This window comes from Phragmites australis, chromosome 21 (genome assembly GCF_958298935.1).
Source record: "Phragmites australis chromosome 21, lpPhrAust1.1, whole genome shotgun sequence".
NCBI classification, from domain to species: domain Eukaryota; kingdom Viridiplantae; phylum Streptophyta; class Magnoliopsida; order Poales; family Poaceae; genus Phragmites; species Phragmites australis.
The window spans coordinates 12,111,582-12,128,717 of NC_084941.1; the positions used below are offsets into that span (position 1 = coordinate 12,111,582).

General features: G+C 46.0%; 1 protein-coding gene across 1 annotated transcript; it reads right to left on the reverse strand.

Moving 5' to 3' along the window:
• Window positions 1-4,598: 4,598 nt before the first annotated feature.
• LOC133903164 (protein BIG GRAIN 1-like) lies at window positions 4,599-5,594 on the reverse strand. Its single transcript, XM_062344503.1, has one exon. It carries the CDS (start codon window positions 5,592-5,594, stop codon window positions 4,608-4,610), a length of 987 nt encoding a protein of 328 aa, XP_062200487.1. The 3' UTR covers window positions 4,599-4,607.
• Window positions 5,595-17,136: the final 11,542 nt, after the last annotated feature.

Here is a 17,136-nt window from a genome sequence, read left to right on the forward strand (position 1 = left end):
TTTTCATATTTACATACTTGTAATTTATCTTACTAGAGTAGATTACAATCCTCTTAAACGGTAGAGTATACATATTAAATAAACTTAGAGCACATTTAGATAGAAATTGATATAGATTTATTTTGTAAAATTTTAGAGCTAATTTATTTTAGATTTCTAAGTATTTCAATTCACTCCTCTTTTAAAACATCACCGTTCGTCACATATATTAATTACATACAACCCTTGTAACCGGAGGAAGTAGACAAGTCTATTCACGTGCCAAAATACACGTTAACCTGCAACCCAATAACATGCAGTCAATCTGCTAAAAATATTATCTACTGTCGGCTCTTTTTTAAGGTATCGTTTTAACCTCCAACATATAGACCAATGTGATAATAAATTCTCTCACATTTGATATGTTTACCCCTCTTTCTCAAGTAATAGCACCTAACTCACCAAACCACCATGCCTGTTTAATCGTATTCCACCTTCCAAGAGCTTTAATTAGGGCTCTTCTGAAAAACATCACTAAAAAACATAAAACGGTGGCTATTGGAGAAGAAAATAAAATTTCTCAAATGAAATCTATTTGAGAACATAAGAGTATTGTGCTATCCATCAGCCATATGAGTAACTCTTATACATAGAAACTGAAACTGTCTTTATCATTGAAGATATTCTAAGGTTGTCAGTCAACTCCGTATGTACGTCATTTGGTAGAAAATTTCTTGCTCTGTTCTCATTATAACTTTTTTTTCTTTTAAAAAGTGAGACCTATATTCACGACCTTCATAAAAGGTAGGTACAAATATATACCCGTGCGCTCGAACGCGGGCTGGACGCCTTGCGTGCGCCGTCCTGTTCTCATTATAACTACGCATCCTGACAAAAAGAGTCAGGATCATTAGCATCATTTTCCCTTGGTTCGCAAGTCGTCAGTTGCCACGAGTCGGCATGGCAAGATCCATTCGTGATTCCTGTGATGATGCTCTCTCGTGCAGGGGGAGACAATGCGTGTGCAGACCTGTCAGGATGATCTCTCTTTCACCAGCTTTCCCTACCTTTACAAGGGAAAATCGCTAATGGTTAGCTTGCTTGATATCCTTTATTCTTTCGTACGGTGCTACTTGTTAGGGCTCTTAGCATTGATCTTGTGGGATGTCAATGAAATTACGTGGAATAGATCCACTTCGTGGGGGCTACTTGCAACATTTGTACCCTCGTACTCTATTTTACTTCTCATTTTGAGCATCACTGGTCTCTGATTCGAGGTTTAACAGTTTCGGCCTCCAAGTTACTCCTAAAATTAGCAAGAATTTTCGGAATGTCAAACATTGTCATTGGTCTCTAGCAGAAAGTTTAATGCTATAGGCCTCCAAGTTACTACTAAAACAGACAAGAGCTTTTTGGAACTTCAAATTTTAAACTGCAGGATAAGAGCGTCACATCATAGTAATCATATTACAATGTTGTACTTTTGGCCAAGGGGTCCTGTATTCATCCTAAATTGCCAACTTATTTTTTTCAATCTATTTAATCCCTCGAGTCTAAAATAAGTGTTATTTTAGACATCAATACGATCACCAAGATACAAATTTGACTACTACTTTTTGTTGTAATATATTGATAAAACATATAAAAAGTATATTATTATTAATGTATTTTTTGAGACAAATCTATCCGTATCATTTTTAAGTATTCAAACTCAATACATAAAAAGTAATCTATAGTCAAAGTTTGAAACAGTTGATTTGAACTAAATGGAGTATATAATAAAAGAAGATGATTGGATCTCTACGGTTGCTAGGAAAAAAGTGGAATACGGTAGAAATGCTAACAAAAAAGCAAACCATCACACACTTGATTTTGGTGGACCCTGATTAAGATTGAATCGCAACCAATACATCCAAATAGACTTAGACATGAGCATTTTGCAGGCCGGACCTGAAAAAAGCCTGATTTGTTTGGACCTGAAATTCCTGCCCAAGCCCGCCTAGTCAACCCATGGGGCCAGCAAAATTCGGGCCCACGTTGAACCGGGCCACCAATGACGGGCCAGGCTCAGTCCAGGCCCAAAGTGTTTCGTGCCTGATGTGCTCTACCTAGGCCCGCCCAAGAAGCAGCGTCAAGCCTCCATGGGCGGGCATTTTCGGGCCGAGCTTTGGGCTCAGTCAGGTTGGGCCAAAAATGCGGGGGTCTAGACTTGGACCAACATAATTACATAGACAACTAAGGCCTATTATCTAACGTTGAAATTAAGTAAGGTCCAATAGGGATGCAAACATTTTAGTCAAACTTATCTACCAACAATCAATTTAAATAAGGGTCCAAAAGATATTGACGACCCACTAAAACCATTTACAAAGACCAAATTTTAGTAAAGAATGACCAAAAAGTGATGTAGACAGCCCAATAAAACCTAGAGTATTTACCAACGATCAACTTTAATAAGGACCCCAAAAGTCATGTACATTGAGATCTGGGAGATCATATTTTTAGACTTATAAAATATAAATAAATAAGACACGGATTATACCATGTTGTAGTCATAAACAAAGAGTTAGTAAAACTTATTAAAAAGCGTTGTGTAATTATAAATTAGCGAAATTATTCCCTCCGTTCTCAAATAGATGACATTTAGGATGCATGCAGTCAAATTTTAAAAATTTTAATCACTAATGTAAATAAAAATATTAAAATCTATCACATGAAAATGATATTAGTAGATTTATAGTGGAAAATACTTTCACAAGATTATATTTTCAATAACTTTGGATGACAAATACTTAGAAAAAAGTAACAGTTAAAACCATGCATTGGAGATACAACCGATGTCGTAATGATAAGTAAAAAAGAACGGAGATAATAAATAGTAAAGAATTTTGTATGAAAGGTGTGTAACTGTGTGGGTTACTCAACTGAAAATTTCTTAAACCCATAATTCTGGGTACCTCAACGATCCTTAACGAAGGAAAAAAAAAACTAGGAGACTACAGAAAATCTTGATATTCTTGATGAAAGAAAATTGTATAAAAAGACATGAAATTACATAAGACATTGAACACCTAGAGAAATCTTTGCATATAAAATTAGTAAACGGAGGGAACTCAATGGTTCTTAAACAAAAGAACGAAAGTATAAGAGAGGAATAATTCTAGAAAAAAGAGGATGATTCATACTTATTTTGGTAGTGCCATATTATAACTGTGTATATTAATTAGAGATGTTGCATTATCTTTAGTTATAGACATTAGAATTTTGCAGTAACTACAAACGCAATTTTCACCATAGGAATCATAACTGTAACAAACCGGTGCGAATCTGCATTCCTCGAAAGCGGCAAATGTATGGTGTGAATTTTCATTGTTTTATATTTGATTCTATTTAAATGAAAGGATTAAAGGAACTACCTAATATTTGATTTTGGTGACACTACTGCAAAAGCAATATTCACCTAGAAGTTGGACGTAGTGACGTAGATAGTCAGTCACATGTGATTAGCCACTAGGTTGTCTAGATGGTGACTACACAGTCTAAATGATTTTGTACTTTAACAGAAAAAATGCAAATAAATATATTTTGAAGTGAGATTTTAGACATACCTACCAAAGATAGAAATACAACTTTAATCATCCATTGGCCTCTAGTTAATCAATTAATAATCATCATAACACAAAAGAAACATATCAATCACACACCACACACGCAAGGAGATGACATCCAGGTTGCAGGTGAGCCAACTGTGACAGTCGCAATGTGGCAACCTAAGTATAGCTCTTATCATCGGGCTGCCGAAGCACGCCGTCTGAGAGGAGTAGAGTTAAAGCATAGATATGGTGGAGAAGGATACATAAATCTGGGAATAAGAACTAGTACATGTCCATGGCAAGGGATTTGCGGAGCGAAGGGGTGATGGTGTAGGCGCGATCGACGGTGTGGGCATTGACGATGACGTGGGCTCGTCAGCAGGCAATGGCTCGAGCGCAACCGTGGGTGATGGCTCGAATGAGGCAACGAGCACAGGCAATCAGTGACGATAGGGAGTGGATGACAACTGAGGGTGACGGCTCAAGTGACGACGCAGGCGTAAGAGCGGCCGCTGGGGTGGGCTGCAACTAGCAATGCCGCCACATATGAGAGGAGATAATCGAGGGACAAATGTGGAATAGGATTTAGGTTTTTTGATACTGGGAATAGTTTTAGAGTCGAAATTTGGTCTTGCACGTGACCAAAACAAACTTTCCACGCGGACCCACCAGGACACTGAACTCTGGTCATCAAGACGACCGCCTAGTCACACGTGTAGCCTACTAGTCTCGTCCAGCCACCGTCTAGATTCACTAACTAGTCCGTCTTTAACCGGAGTTGATCATTTAGACGATCTAGTCGTCTAGAGTTGTATCTAGACCCTAAACTAGATACCAAGGTTTTAACTAGCTACTAGTCATCGTTTAGACGCGTTAGACGATCTTCTACGCAAACATAGTACACAAGTGCAAACTATACCTACAAATACACTACGCTCCAATCCTGAAAAAAGAAAAGAAATGCCATACCAAAAAGAGTACCAATTCTTATTGGTATAAGACAATTTGCAATTAACCCCTCCTACGTATTACAAATTAAACAACCCTGCTATAACTCCGACCAAGGCTGCCGTAGCCGAACGGACGGCGGCGGCCAATGTCGTGACGGAGCTCAACCCCGGTCGTCCCGTACACCGGAAGCTCGTCCCCCCACGCGCCATCACGAAAGCCCCGGCGGCTCGCCGGAGCAACGGCCGCAAGGTTCTCGAGCTCGAACAAGTCGGAGCTCCCGTCGTTGCTCTCCTTGCCGCCGTCGCTGTCGGGTCCGACTCGGACCCCGGCCTCCTCCACCTCCACCTCCACCACCGGAACTTGTCTGCAACCCACAGCGGCCGCGGCCAAGGCCACCTCGCCGTCGATGTCCAGGAACCGCACGGTCCTGCACCGGCTCGCTCGCCCCCGCGCCGACGGCGGCGTCTTGGCGAGGCAGGCCCGGGCGCACGACGGCGTCGTCGAGCACGCGGGCTCCTCCTCCGCAGGATCCGGGTGCTGCCGCGCTGTGTGCCGCTTGCGGCCGGAGAAGATGGTGTTGAGCAGGCTGGCCAGCCTCGCGCCGGGGGAGGCCGGCCTGCGGTAACCGCCGCGGGCGGAGGCGGCTGAAGGCTTCCTCGCCTTCTCTGTCACCGGCTCCTGCTTCTCTGCGGGAGGCGCCGCGGTCGCCCCGCTACCGCCAGAGGTGCGGATGGGGCGGAGGCGGCGGAGGGAGTACTCGACCTCGGACGACGAGAAGTACCCGCGGCCGGGACAGTCTTCCGCGGAAGGCCCCGGGGCCGGCGTCGCCCGGTGGCGGGCGGCCAAGGAGGGCTTGTAGTAGTAGTAGCAATGCACGTCCGCTTCCCGCTGCTTCTTGGCGGCGGCCGCCACGGCGCGTTCGGTGGCTGTGTCTGCCGCCGCCGTCCTTAACCCGCCGGGCTGCTCGTCCATGGAGTCGCAGATGGCGTCGAGCAGCGTGGACGAGAAGGACGGCTGGCCGGCACGCCGCCTCGGCCTCGGCTGCACCGGCGCCGGCGCCCACCTCTGCATTGTTCGTGTGCAGCTGAGCCGAGCTAGAGCAGTACAGCGTGCGGTGCGAGGCAATGATGATATAGGGGAGCTAACTAGCTAGTCGGGGACATAGGAGGTAGCTAGAAAGCGAAGGGCAGCAATGGCGGGCGCGCGTGAGTCAGGGGGACTGGAGTGGAGTGCGGGCGTGCGGGGCGAGGGGGATCTCGCTGTCTGGCTGTCCCTGCCTGTCCTTGATGCTCCTCCTCCTCTGCTTCGATTCCTTCCTGCTGCCGTCTCTCTTACCCTTTTGCTTTGTTTGGCGCCGGCACTAGGAACGTGCCTCTTGCTTATCATTTTAGGCAAACAGTTTCATTCCAATGTAAAAACTTGCGTGTTTCAAACAAGATGTTAGACAGAGAATCCGTCTCCTTGCCTTCTGCGGCTGGCCATCCAGCTTCTGTGACCGTCTGACTCCTTCGTATGTAAAGTCCTTCGACCCTTGCCCTTCTGCCTCCTGCGCATACATGGCCTGGTTTTTTTTTTCTCATTTGTGCCTATATAATGGAGTTGCTGGACTTTACTCGCTATAAGCTTCAAGCAATCTGTAAACACAATTATGTGTGATTAGCTTCACTTCCATAGTATCATGATCCGTGTTTGCATCCTACGACCACACGTGTCCGCTTCATTTCTAGCCACCGTCTCACCTCCGCCGTGCTATGGCCGACGATGACACCACCCGTATCGCCGCCACCGCTCGTGAACGCGAGGCCGCCGCAGCCCGTGGCCATGAGGAGGCCGCCGCCCACGTTTGTGACGAGGCCAACGCCCGCGCCTGTGAGGAGGCAACCGCCCACGATGATGATGTCGACAGGGCGCTGGTCCTCCACAAAGCCGCCGCCAAAGCCAATCTTCACGCCCAGGCAGTCGTTGTCCAGAATATTCGTGCGCTGGTGCCTATCGTCCTTGACCTCAGCTCACCAAACTACAGTAAATGGCGCGGATGGTTCATCATCACGTTGGGCAAGTACTCGCTGACTTCCCACGTCCTCTCCAACGTCGTCCGCCACGACTCCGCTGACTAGTATCGCATGGATTGCATCGTCCCAAGTGGCTATACAGCACAATCGCCCCTGACCTCTGCGAGATTGTCATGGAGAACAACGTCACCTCACGCACTGTTTGACAAGTGCTCGAGGGGAAATTCATCGACAACCGGGAGACGCGTGCGCTGCACCTCAACGCCAAGTTCCGCGCCTTCGTCCAGGGCAACCTCACCATCTCGGATTACTGCCGCCGCCTGAAGAGCATGGCCTATGCTTTAAGCGCCCTCGGCGAGCCTGTCCTTTACCGCACTCTTGTCCTCGCTGTCTTACGCAGGTTGAACGAGAAGTTTGTACATATGTCGGCTCTCCTCAAGCGGCAGAGGCCATTCCCGATGTTCCTCGTGGTTTGTTCTGACCTCCTTCTGGAGGAACTCAAGATTGCGTTGCGCCCTTCTCCTTCTCAGCAATCAACGACTATCTACCTCGCCACCACCCCATCTGGTGCAAAGGGGGGGGTGCCCAACCCACTCGCGGCCAGGCTACTGCTTCAGGCGGCCACTCCACAGCGCCTCCTGCCGTGACACATGATGGCACTGGCTCCTCCGGCAGGTCAAGTAGCGCCAATCGCTGACGACATCGCAACAACAGGGGTAGCAACAGCAACGGGGGTGGCAAATCCGACACCACTGGCGCTTCATCCGGGTGGCCTTGCTTCTACAATCTGTGGACAAGCACCATCCAAATGTGGCCCGAACCACAGCAGAGCGCCAGTGCCCACCCCTCGGGAGCAAGTGCGCCGCAGTCGCGTGGCAGTGCACCCATACCCCACACCATGGTGGCATACCCGCCGCTGCCAATGATGGCGCCCCCTACTACTCGCATCCACCTCAAGTTCCTTCGCCGGCGCCTGCTCCTCCCGCCTTGACTCCCATGTCTGGGCATGGGACCTGGGACCAGTCGTCTCTAGCAAACGTGTTCAACACTATGATGCTAACGCCACCCCGACCATTGACAAGTACATGGATTCCGGGGCCTCCTCGCACATGACTTCTGACGACGGTAAATTGTCATCCTCCTTCCCGCCTAAGTCTTTTACTCCTTCATCGTTGTCGGTAATGGGTCATTGTTGCCCATTACCTCCACTGGTTCCACTAATCTTCATGGTCATCTTCGTCTTAATAATGTTCTAGTCGCTCCGACTATTAAGAATTTCATTTATGTTCGTCAGTTCACCATTGACAATAATTGTTTAGTTGAGTTTGACCCTGTCGGCCTTTCTGTGAAGGATCTTCGTTCCAGGAACATGATCACCATGTGCAATAGCTTCGGTCCCCTTTACCTTCTTTATGTGTCAGCGCCCATCGCTTCATCTTATGCCCTCCTCGCCGGCACCCCCGCTTTGCTTTGGCATCATCGTCTTGGTCACTTGGTGGCGATGCTCTTTCATGGCTTGTTAGTTCTTTTGCTATTTCATGCAATAAGGGTGCTAGCGATACTCTATGTCATGCTTGTCAGCTTGGCCGTCATGTATGCCTTCCGTTTGCCACATCAAACTCTAGAGCTCTCAATAATTTTGACTTACTACATTGTGACCTTTGGACCTCTCCTGTTGCCAATGTCTCTGGTTACAAGTACTACTTAGTCATTCTTGATGACTGCTCTCATTTTCTTTGGACATTTCCTTTATGTCTTAAACGACACTTTCTTCACTCTTTTTAATTTTTTTCTCCTTTGTGGCTATGCAGTTTGGCCGCAAGATTAAGAGTGTCCAATGTGACAATGACTGCGAGTTTGACAACTCCACTACCCGCACCTTCTTTCTCACCAATGGTGTCGCTCGTCGCATGTCTTGCCCCTACACTACCCAACAGAATGGCAAAGCCGAACGTATTATTCGTTCCACCAACAACATAGTGCGTTCTCTCCTTTTTCCAAGCAAGCCTTCCACCTTCCTATTGGGTTGAGGTCCTTCATGCCGCCACACATCTTCTTAATCGCCTCCCCACAGAAACCCTCTCCTTCTCCACTCTACACTTCGCGCTTTACAACATGCCACCCACATACTCCCATCTCCATGTCTTTGGCTCAAAGTGCTATCCCAATTTGTCCGCCACTAGGCCCAAAAAGTTGTCTCCATGTTCCACCATGTGTGTGATTCTAGGCTATTCCTCCAATCATAAAGGTTATCGGTGTCTTGATCTCTCGTCCAATCGGGTTATCATATCCCGACATGTGACATTCGATGAGAACTCATTCCCTTTCGCGGAGTTAAACAACAGCTGCCTCATGGTGTATTTTATTTTTTGTCTCCTGACATGACCGTGCCGCCACCCGTTGGTCCGTCACGGTCCTCTCTCACTGCAGGTCTCCCTGGTGGTCTGCTTGCACCTGGCCGCGCACTACCTCCTAGCCCCATCCGCGGCTCGGTCAGCGCGGCCTCATTGCTCGACCCCTCGTGCGCACCCCTGGCTCGGTGCATGCCTGCGACCCTCCACCTGGGTTTGGCGTGCCTCCGCGTGCATCACCCGTAGTCTCAGTCTCGCAGCAGGGATGCCGCCCTCCGTGCCTCTGGTTGCGGTGCCCTCTTCGCCCACGACTGCCGCAGCTTCAACTATCGTGCCTGTTGTGGTCACGCTTGTCGCGGCCTCTACCTTGCAACTTTCGGTTGGTGCCATGCTGATCGCACCTGTCATCAACGAGCACTCAATGGTGACGCGAGGAAAACACAATTTCTGCCAGCCGATTCAGCGCCTCAACTTGAACGTGAGCACCCTGTCGCCGATTCCCAAGACATACTGATCTGCCTTAGCCAATACGTAGTGGCGCCACGCCATGGAGGAAGAGTACGTAGCTTTGCTGGCTAATAATACTTGGGATCTTGTGCCACGACTGACTCATGGTAACATCGTTACCGGCAAGTGGATCTTTCGTCACAAGTTCAAATCTGATGGCTCCCTTGATCGACAAAGCATGATGGGTTCTTGTGGCTTTATGTAGCGGCCTAGAATTGATTTTGATGAGACCTTCAGCCCTGTCGTCAAGCCTGCCACCGTTCGTACTATTATGTCCTTGTCCTTGTCTCAGGATTGGCCTATTTATTAGTTGGATGTGAAGAACACATTCTTACATGGTACCTTGACTGAGACAGTATACTGCTCTCAGCCCACTGGCTTCGTAGATTCCTCACATCTGGACTATGTATGTTGTTTGAACAAGTCCCTCTACAGCCTCAAATAGGCACCTCGTGGATGGTACAACCATTTTGCGTCTCGCATTTCATCTCTAGGGTTTGTTGAGGAAAAGTCAGACACTACCCTGTTTATTTACCATCATGGTGCCGACATGACCTATTTGCTGCTCTATGTGGACAGCATTGTGCTGACTGCCTCCTCAGATGCTCTTCTTTACTGAATTATTTGTGCACTTCAGCAAGAGTTTTCTATGAAGGATCTACGCCTTCTCCATTATTTTCTTGGTGTCTTAGTGGAATGAAGCAATGGTGACATGTTTCTCTCTTAGCACCAATATATGTTGGACATTCTGGATCGTGCGGGTATGACAGATTGCAAGCCCTGCAGTACACCTGTGGACACTCACTTGAAGCTCTCATTTGCTAGTCCTCCTGCGAGCGATCCTACCCACTACCGCAGTCTAGCTGGCACTCTTCAGTACCTCGCATTCACTCAGCCAGATATTACTTACGCAGTTCAGGAGGTCCATCTTCACATGCATGATCCCTGGGAGCCTCACTATACTGCACTGAAGCGCATCCTCAAGTACATCCATGGCACTCTAGATCACGACTTGTTTCTCACCGGTCACGTTCAACGGAGCTAGTTGTTTACTCTGATACTGATTAGGCAAGTTGCCCGGATACTCTCAAGTCCACTTCTAGCTATGCAGTATTCCTGGGTGAGAATGTTATTTCCTGGTCCTACAAGCATCAGAACACAGTGTCCCACTCCAGTGCGGAGGCAAAGTATCGGGCTTTGGCGAATGCCGTTGCCAAGGCCTACTGGTTGTGATAGTTACTTTAGGAGCTTCATAGTCCACTTCATCATGCAACCCTTGTCTGTTGCGATAACATCAGTGCAGTCTACCTCTCTACGAACCCGGTGCAGCATCAGCGCACCAAACACATAGAGATTGATCTCCACTTTGTACGGGAGCGTGTCGCCCTCGGTTACGTTCGTGCCCTTCACGTCCTGACTTCATCCCAGTACACCGACATCTTCACCAAGGGGCTTCCAACGTCGGTATTCATTGAGTTCAGGTCTAGTCTAAACGTCCTCTCCAGCGACACTCTGACTGTGAGGGCATGTTAGACAGAGAATCCATCTCCTTGCCTTCCTCGCTTTAAGCTTCAAGCAATCAATAAACACAATTATTTGTGATTAGCTTCACTTTCACAAGACATTGTCATTTTTTTTAGTTTTTGCGATGGTTTTTTTTATTCAACGCAGCAAAAGCGAAGGGGATTCATCATGGGTTTGGTTTGCCTTTGTATTCGATTTTTGCATTCTCGAACCAAGGGGGTTAATTGGTGTTTTTGCCCTTTTTTGGTACCGCGCTACATCAATTTGAGTTTGGATCCGAGTAGCATTTTAGTGGGGGAGGGGGATCTGAATTAGATTGTGACCCGGAAGGTGAGTTCATACATACCCCTAATGTTTTTTCCTAAGATTGCGTGCCTCATGCTATCTAGTTTTCATGATCTACCTACCATGTGCTCCTGATTTGTGTTATTCTATGTGGATCTTGACACATTGGACACTTTTGAATAGGATTTTCATTTTTTTTTGTCTAGGGTTGATTATTAGTAAATCGTCGATCTAACGAATTTGTTGGAGAATACAATACGGGATGTCTTAAGTAGACGAATTATAAGGGAACATACGTAATTTTTCAGACAGGTTCGTGCCTTACTAAGGATAATAACCTTACGTCATATTTGTTTTATATTGATCTGAGCCTGTTACAAGAAGTAGCTAGCCTAGATGGATCTAAACTAGTTGGTGACCTCTCTCCTTCGCTTCTATTGGCTTGTATTGCTGATATCGGCTTTTCCGCCGTAGGGTCTCTTGGCTCCGTATATATATGGGAGTGTTGTACGTCATCTGGACTCTTCCTTCCTATTCTTGGAGATAGACCTTCACGGTTACAAGACGCCTTAGGTACCAACAGGTAGTTTCCTTTCTTCTATGAATCCTCTTCCTAAAGATAAAGATATACTTGAAGAATTAAGAAAAACTCTAAGATACTCAGATATAGTAACTATCTATTATTCATCATCAGTCCATAATCCCATAGCTTGTACTCCTCCCAGCCTCCCCCTGTCGCCCCCACCTCTTTGTGCTTAGAAGTTGTTTGTTTGGAGCAACGATCTTGTCTTGATCACGTGCTTGCTAGATTTGCTTGTCGGTTTAAATAAATTTGCTCTTGGATTTGTTATGGATTTTCTCATAAAAAGATATAAATTTGCTTTCTGATTTTTTAATGGATTTACATTTCTAAATTGAAACTAATTTGTCCTATGAATCCGTATGGATTAATTTGCTTGTAAATAAAATAAACCTGCTTTATGAGTTGGTACAGATTTGCTTGTAAAATCAAACAAAATTTCTCCTTTGTGTCTTACTGATTTGTTTTTGTAAGTTGAGGCATTTTGCTCTCTGAAACCTAGTGAAGCATACAAATTGTTTTGACCTTTGCTTAGAAACATGTAGTAAATTGATTTGATTTTGCTTTCACACAGTTTCTAAATTACTTTTTAAATCCTTTGTGATTGCTTACAATTGTTAACAAAATTGCTTTTGTACACTTTGGTGAACAATTGAGAAATGAACATGGAAATAATAGTTATAGTTTGCATCACACTCACGCAATATAATACATTACTAAAAATAGAAAAGAGAAAGTTTGTTTAGACTTAAGTTGGCCAACTGGGCCGTAGGGTCCGACACTAGATCCACTACTGTAGGCATGACCCAAACATGGCAAGGATCGGCTAAGCACTGCCCCATCGTCCCCTGCTGCCCCTCCCTAGCCGCCGCTGCCCCACCCTCTCCCCGCCATGCTCCCGCCGCACCCTACCGCCGGCACGGCATGACAGGCCACCACTACTACAGAACATGTCATAAGTAGCACCTCATCAGTGTCGGTTTGAGCATAACGGTACTGTTGATTATCAGTGCCAGTTCTTAAACTTCCGCGCACGACCTATGATTGAGGCACCAAGAACTGGCACTGATAGGTACTATCAGTGCCGGTTCTTGGCACCTCAATTATTGCTCGCGCGTGGGAGTTTAACAACCGGCACTGATAGTCACTATTAGTGCCGGTTGGAACTAGAACCAGCACTGATGCCTACGTTATATTTATATCCAGCACTTAGCTCCATTCATCCTGACGCCGCTCGTCCTCCCCGACCGCCGCCTCCTCCCTGTCTGCAGCCTCCTTGTCATGCATCGGCTCGTCGCCTCCTCATCCTCATCCTCGTCGCGCACCGACTGCTACCTCCTCCTCCTCGTCGTGCACCGACCGCTGCCTCCTCATCCTCATCGCGTGCCGGCCGCCACCTCCTCGTCCTTATCGTGCATCGGCCCGCCGCCGCCTCTTCGTCCTCATCGCGCGCTGGCCCACCGCCGCCTCCTCGTCGCCTCCTTGACATCCCCATGGCAAGCAGCAACGGCAGTGGTGGGCGTAGATCTAGGAAGCGTGGAGGTGGCCGCTCCATCCTATCTAGTCGCCCCGGGTTCGGGCAACCACCCTCGTACTCTCGGCCTCCAAATCTACAACGGTGTATCCCCTTCCTACCCGGAAGGGTCATGAAACACCTGGGTTAGTTCTCAAATTCAAGTTAGCCAATTTAGGTCCTGAAATTAAATATGTGTTTTATTTTAAAATATGTTGGCTTATTATTAGATGTGTATGTCATGATATTAAATGTGTATCGCTATATCGGTGTTTTAGATGTTACCATCACTTCTCGGTGAGTAACTAGTTTGTTACTTCCTTGTTCTGCAATTGATAACTTGACATAATTGCAAGATTATCCATATGTGCCGATTGATATAGCATTGGCGTTTTTTCTCTAAGCATGTAGACGTACATGTGACTTGTCTTAGGTACATCTGCATACTCAGAGATGAAAATCCCTTTGCCCTCATACTCCCGCCCTCCAGATCCTCAACGGCGTATCCCCTTCCTACCCGAAACGGTCATTAAACACCTGGGTTAGTTCTCAAATTTAAGTTAGTAAATTGTAGTTAGCAATTTTAGTTAGCCAATTTAGGTCCTGAAATTAGATATGTAATTTAGTTCAAAATATATTAGCTTATTATTAGATGTGTATATCATCATATTAGATGTGCATTGCTATATCGGTGTTTTAGATGTTACCATCACTTCTCAGTGAGCAACTAGTTTGTTACTTCTTTGTTCTACAATTAATGACTTGACATAATTGTGAGATTATCCACATGTGCCGATTGATATGACATTGGCGTTTTTTCTCTGAGCATGTAGACGTACCTGTGACGTGTCTTAGGTACATATACATGCTCAGAGATAAAAATCCCTTTGCTATAAATTATAAGAAGGTCAGTTAATATTGTAGTGTGCAGCTAACAAATTTAGAAACTAATATACTGATTGATGTAGATGCTTCCTTATCTACAATGGCTACATGACATTATTGCGGACCTTGGTGGCACACCACCTATGGTAACGTTCATATTGGCTGATAACAATAAAATGAAGATCACTATCTCTTTTAGTATTGCTTTTTCTAAAGAAGAATATATTATTTTAACAGCATCAAGCTCCAAAACTGACCCAAGACTTATGGCTAAGAGATCTGTTGTTCATGAGCTTCTACAATCGGTTAATCTGCAACTTGGATAAATGTTTCCGGACTACAACTATTTCAAATTTAAAGCGCTTGAACAGAATGATGATGTGCTTGCAATAACTCCTAGGCTCTCGCGGTTACATGCAGCTGAAACAGTTGGTGATATGAACCTGTAGTTTGTAGCTAGGATTATTTCAATAATATTAAATTTTTCCTCTATATTGTTACTCTTTATCTATAGGATTTTTACTAGAACACTCGGATGCGGATGGATTGTAGCTTGACTTCAATCTTACGTCTTCTTGCCCAGCAGTGGAGGTACACATTACTTGATCCTCAATATAGGAAGAACTAGGAAGGAAAGTACTAGTCAAACCTTAAGTTTCAGTGTAATAGTAACAATTTTGTTATTTACGGAAGTCCAATGAAACTTCCATTTGAAGCAACAGCTAGTGCGCTCATTCATGTACTGAATCATTTTGATGTAAATTTGGAGTTGAAATTTTACATATCAACTATGCATATAATGGTATTTGATGTAATTTTAGAAATGCCTGTAGTTTAAATTAATGTATTAAGTGTTTATCGTGACTTAAACATTAGAAGAGTGGATGCATGTGCATGTGATATATTTTGGATTGTGCAATTTTTTTTAACTGCTGAGATCTATCAGTATCAGTGCTGGTTCCTAGCAGGGAACCAACACTGATATTTCATTATTAGTGCTGGTTCATGGATGGAACCGACACCGATAATTCATTATCAATGTCGGTTCGTGGATCGAACCGACACTGATAGTGATTTTCAATGCCGATTCCGTACCCGACACTGATAGTCACTGACTATCAGTACCGAGTAATCAGTGTCGGTTCAAAATCTGCTACTAATAAGGTATTCTGCAGTAGTGTACTCACATGCTTGGCATAGCACGTATGATCGCTCACGGGCCATACCATGGGTCACACCGCCGACACGGGACCAGCCCAACCAGGCCCGTTTAGTTAGTCCGGTCTATTGACTTTCTTCGAAACTCTCATCTCCTCTCGTAGTAGCTCTCCTTGAACAGACCATCTTTGTCGCCGCAGATTTGTTTGAAGCAGCCATCTCACTAATGTGGCATCTCTCTTCTATGTGGATGGCTACAGCTATTTTGGATGCATGACACATCATCTCATGAGAAAAGCGTTCCAATGTTGCATTCATGCTCTTTTATGCTTTTTATGTACGTGTCATGTAGCAGAAGAGAACACAAGATTTAAAAGGAAAGCATAGATATACTAAAAAGTACTATGCACGAGATCCCCAAGTTGTTAATCCTTATCTTAGGAGGAGGACTAGGATATAATTAAGTGTCCTAACGCCTAAGCACAAATGTAGTAGTCACACGTCAGATACCAAAAAAGTTTGCCCTGTTTTTTAAAAAGAAAAGAAGAAAAAACAAAAAAAAGAGCATCCACAGCCATAAGATAGCTATAGCCTATAGAAGCGGCTATTGCACTTCCGACATAGATCAAACAAAAGAACACGATACGCTTGCACACCAATGCCGGTCTATTTGAAACAAAAGACCTGGAAAAGAAATTTTGGAGGCATAATGGCAACGATTTCCATTGGTCCATTCATCCAAAGGGACTTAAAGACCGCGAATGTGATCCGCGTGCAAGTAAGGTTTTTTTTGCCCTCTTTATGCTAAGAAATATGAGCGTATGAACTGACATTAGAGACGACAGATAGAAGAGATGCACCACTTTGGGAATTCGCTCTGGTGAGCGACCATCAAGTGGAGGCGACCACTAGGGGAACCACCCAAAGGATATTGCAGTGCGGGGTCGCCGGCCTCGCACAGTGCCCAATGTTCTCCTGGAAATGACAAGTCTAGCCATGCCACGGTGGCATGATCGAGCTCTAGCAGGGTACGGACCAATCCGACAAGCACAGCAAGATTGGGTTGTCGATCCTCCCCAGCATCAGTGTGGACCGATGGATTGAGCTGGCTGAGCATGCAGTTGCTGCGTCTGTTAACGACTGTTGGCTGGGGATCTGTTAGACCGAGACGCATTTTGGTTTACACCGGTTTAGCACCTGAGATCCCAAATCCATCGATTCTTTTTGGTGACTGCGCCAGAAAAGAAGCTCTGACTGTGGTCGCTTTAGCCTTGCTTCGGGATACGGAGAAAGATGAGGCGCTGTTCGGACAGATTCCTCTCGAGCCAGCGAGCCTCGGGATCAACCACGCACACAGGGCACGGTTTCGGGATTGCAGATAAAGAGGCCAGCGAGCGAAGCACGAGGTAAAGAACAAAGGCATGGAAGGAGAGAGAGAGACTTCGACTACACAGGCTGACTAGAGAGAGAGTGAGAGAGATGCTTGTAGTGGCAGCTGCAGCCTTGTGGTTCTTTGATCCGAGGCGGCCGAGGGGAGAAGGACGACAAGGATTTCCTCACTGGAATGGCAGCAACACAGCATGTGCAGCTTCGTCCAGCAGTTTAAACCTCCCATTCTTCCTTTTGCACTTTGGCTTTCTTGGGATCTCCTCAGCTATGCAGAACAACCTGCAAAGCAAAGGGTAAAGCTCTAGGGACCGATAAACTAAAGAAGCGGCGGCGGCGGATCCAAGGAGTAGTATGCCAAACAGTAGAACGACCCACAAATTTGACGAGAAATGGCGCGACAGCGGGCAGG

Excerpts from the sequence above, each read along its gene's own strand:
- LOC133903164 (XM_062344503.1), bottom strand. The coding sequence starts at position 5,594 with ATGCAGAGGTGGGCGCCGGCGCCGGTGCAGCCGAGGCCGAGGCGGCGT.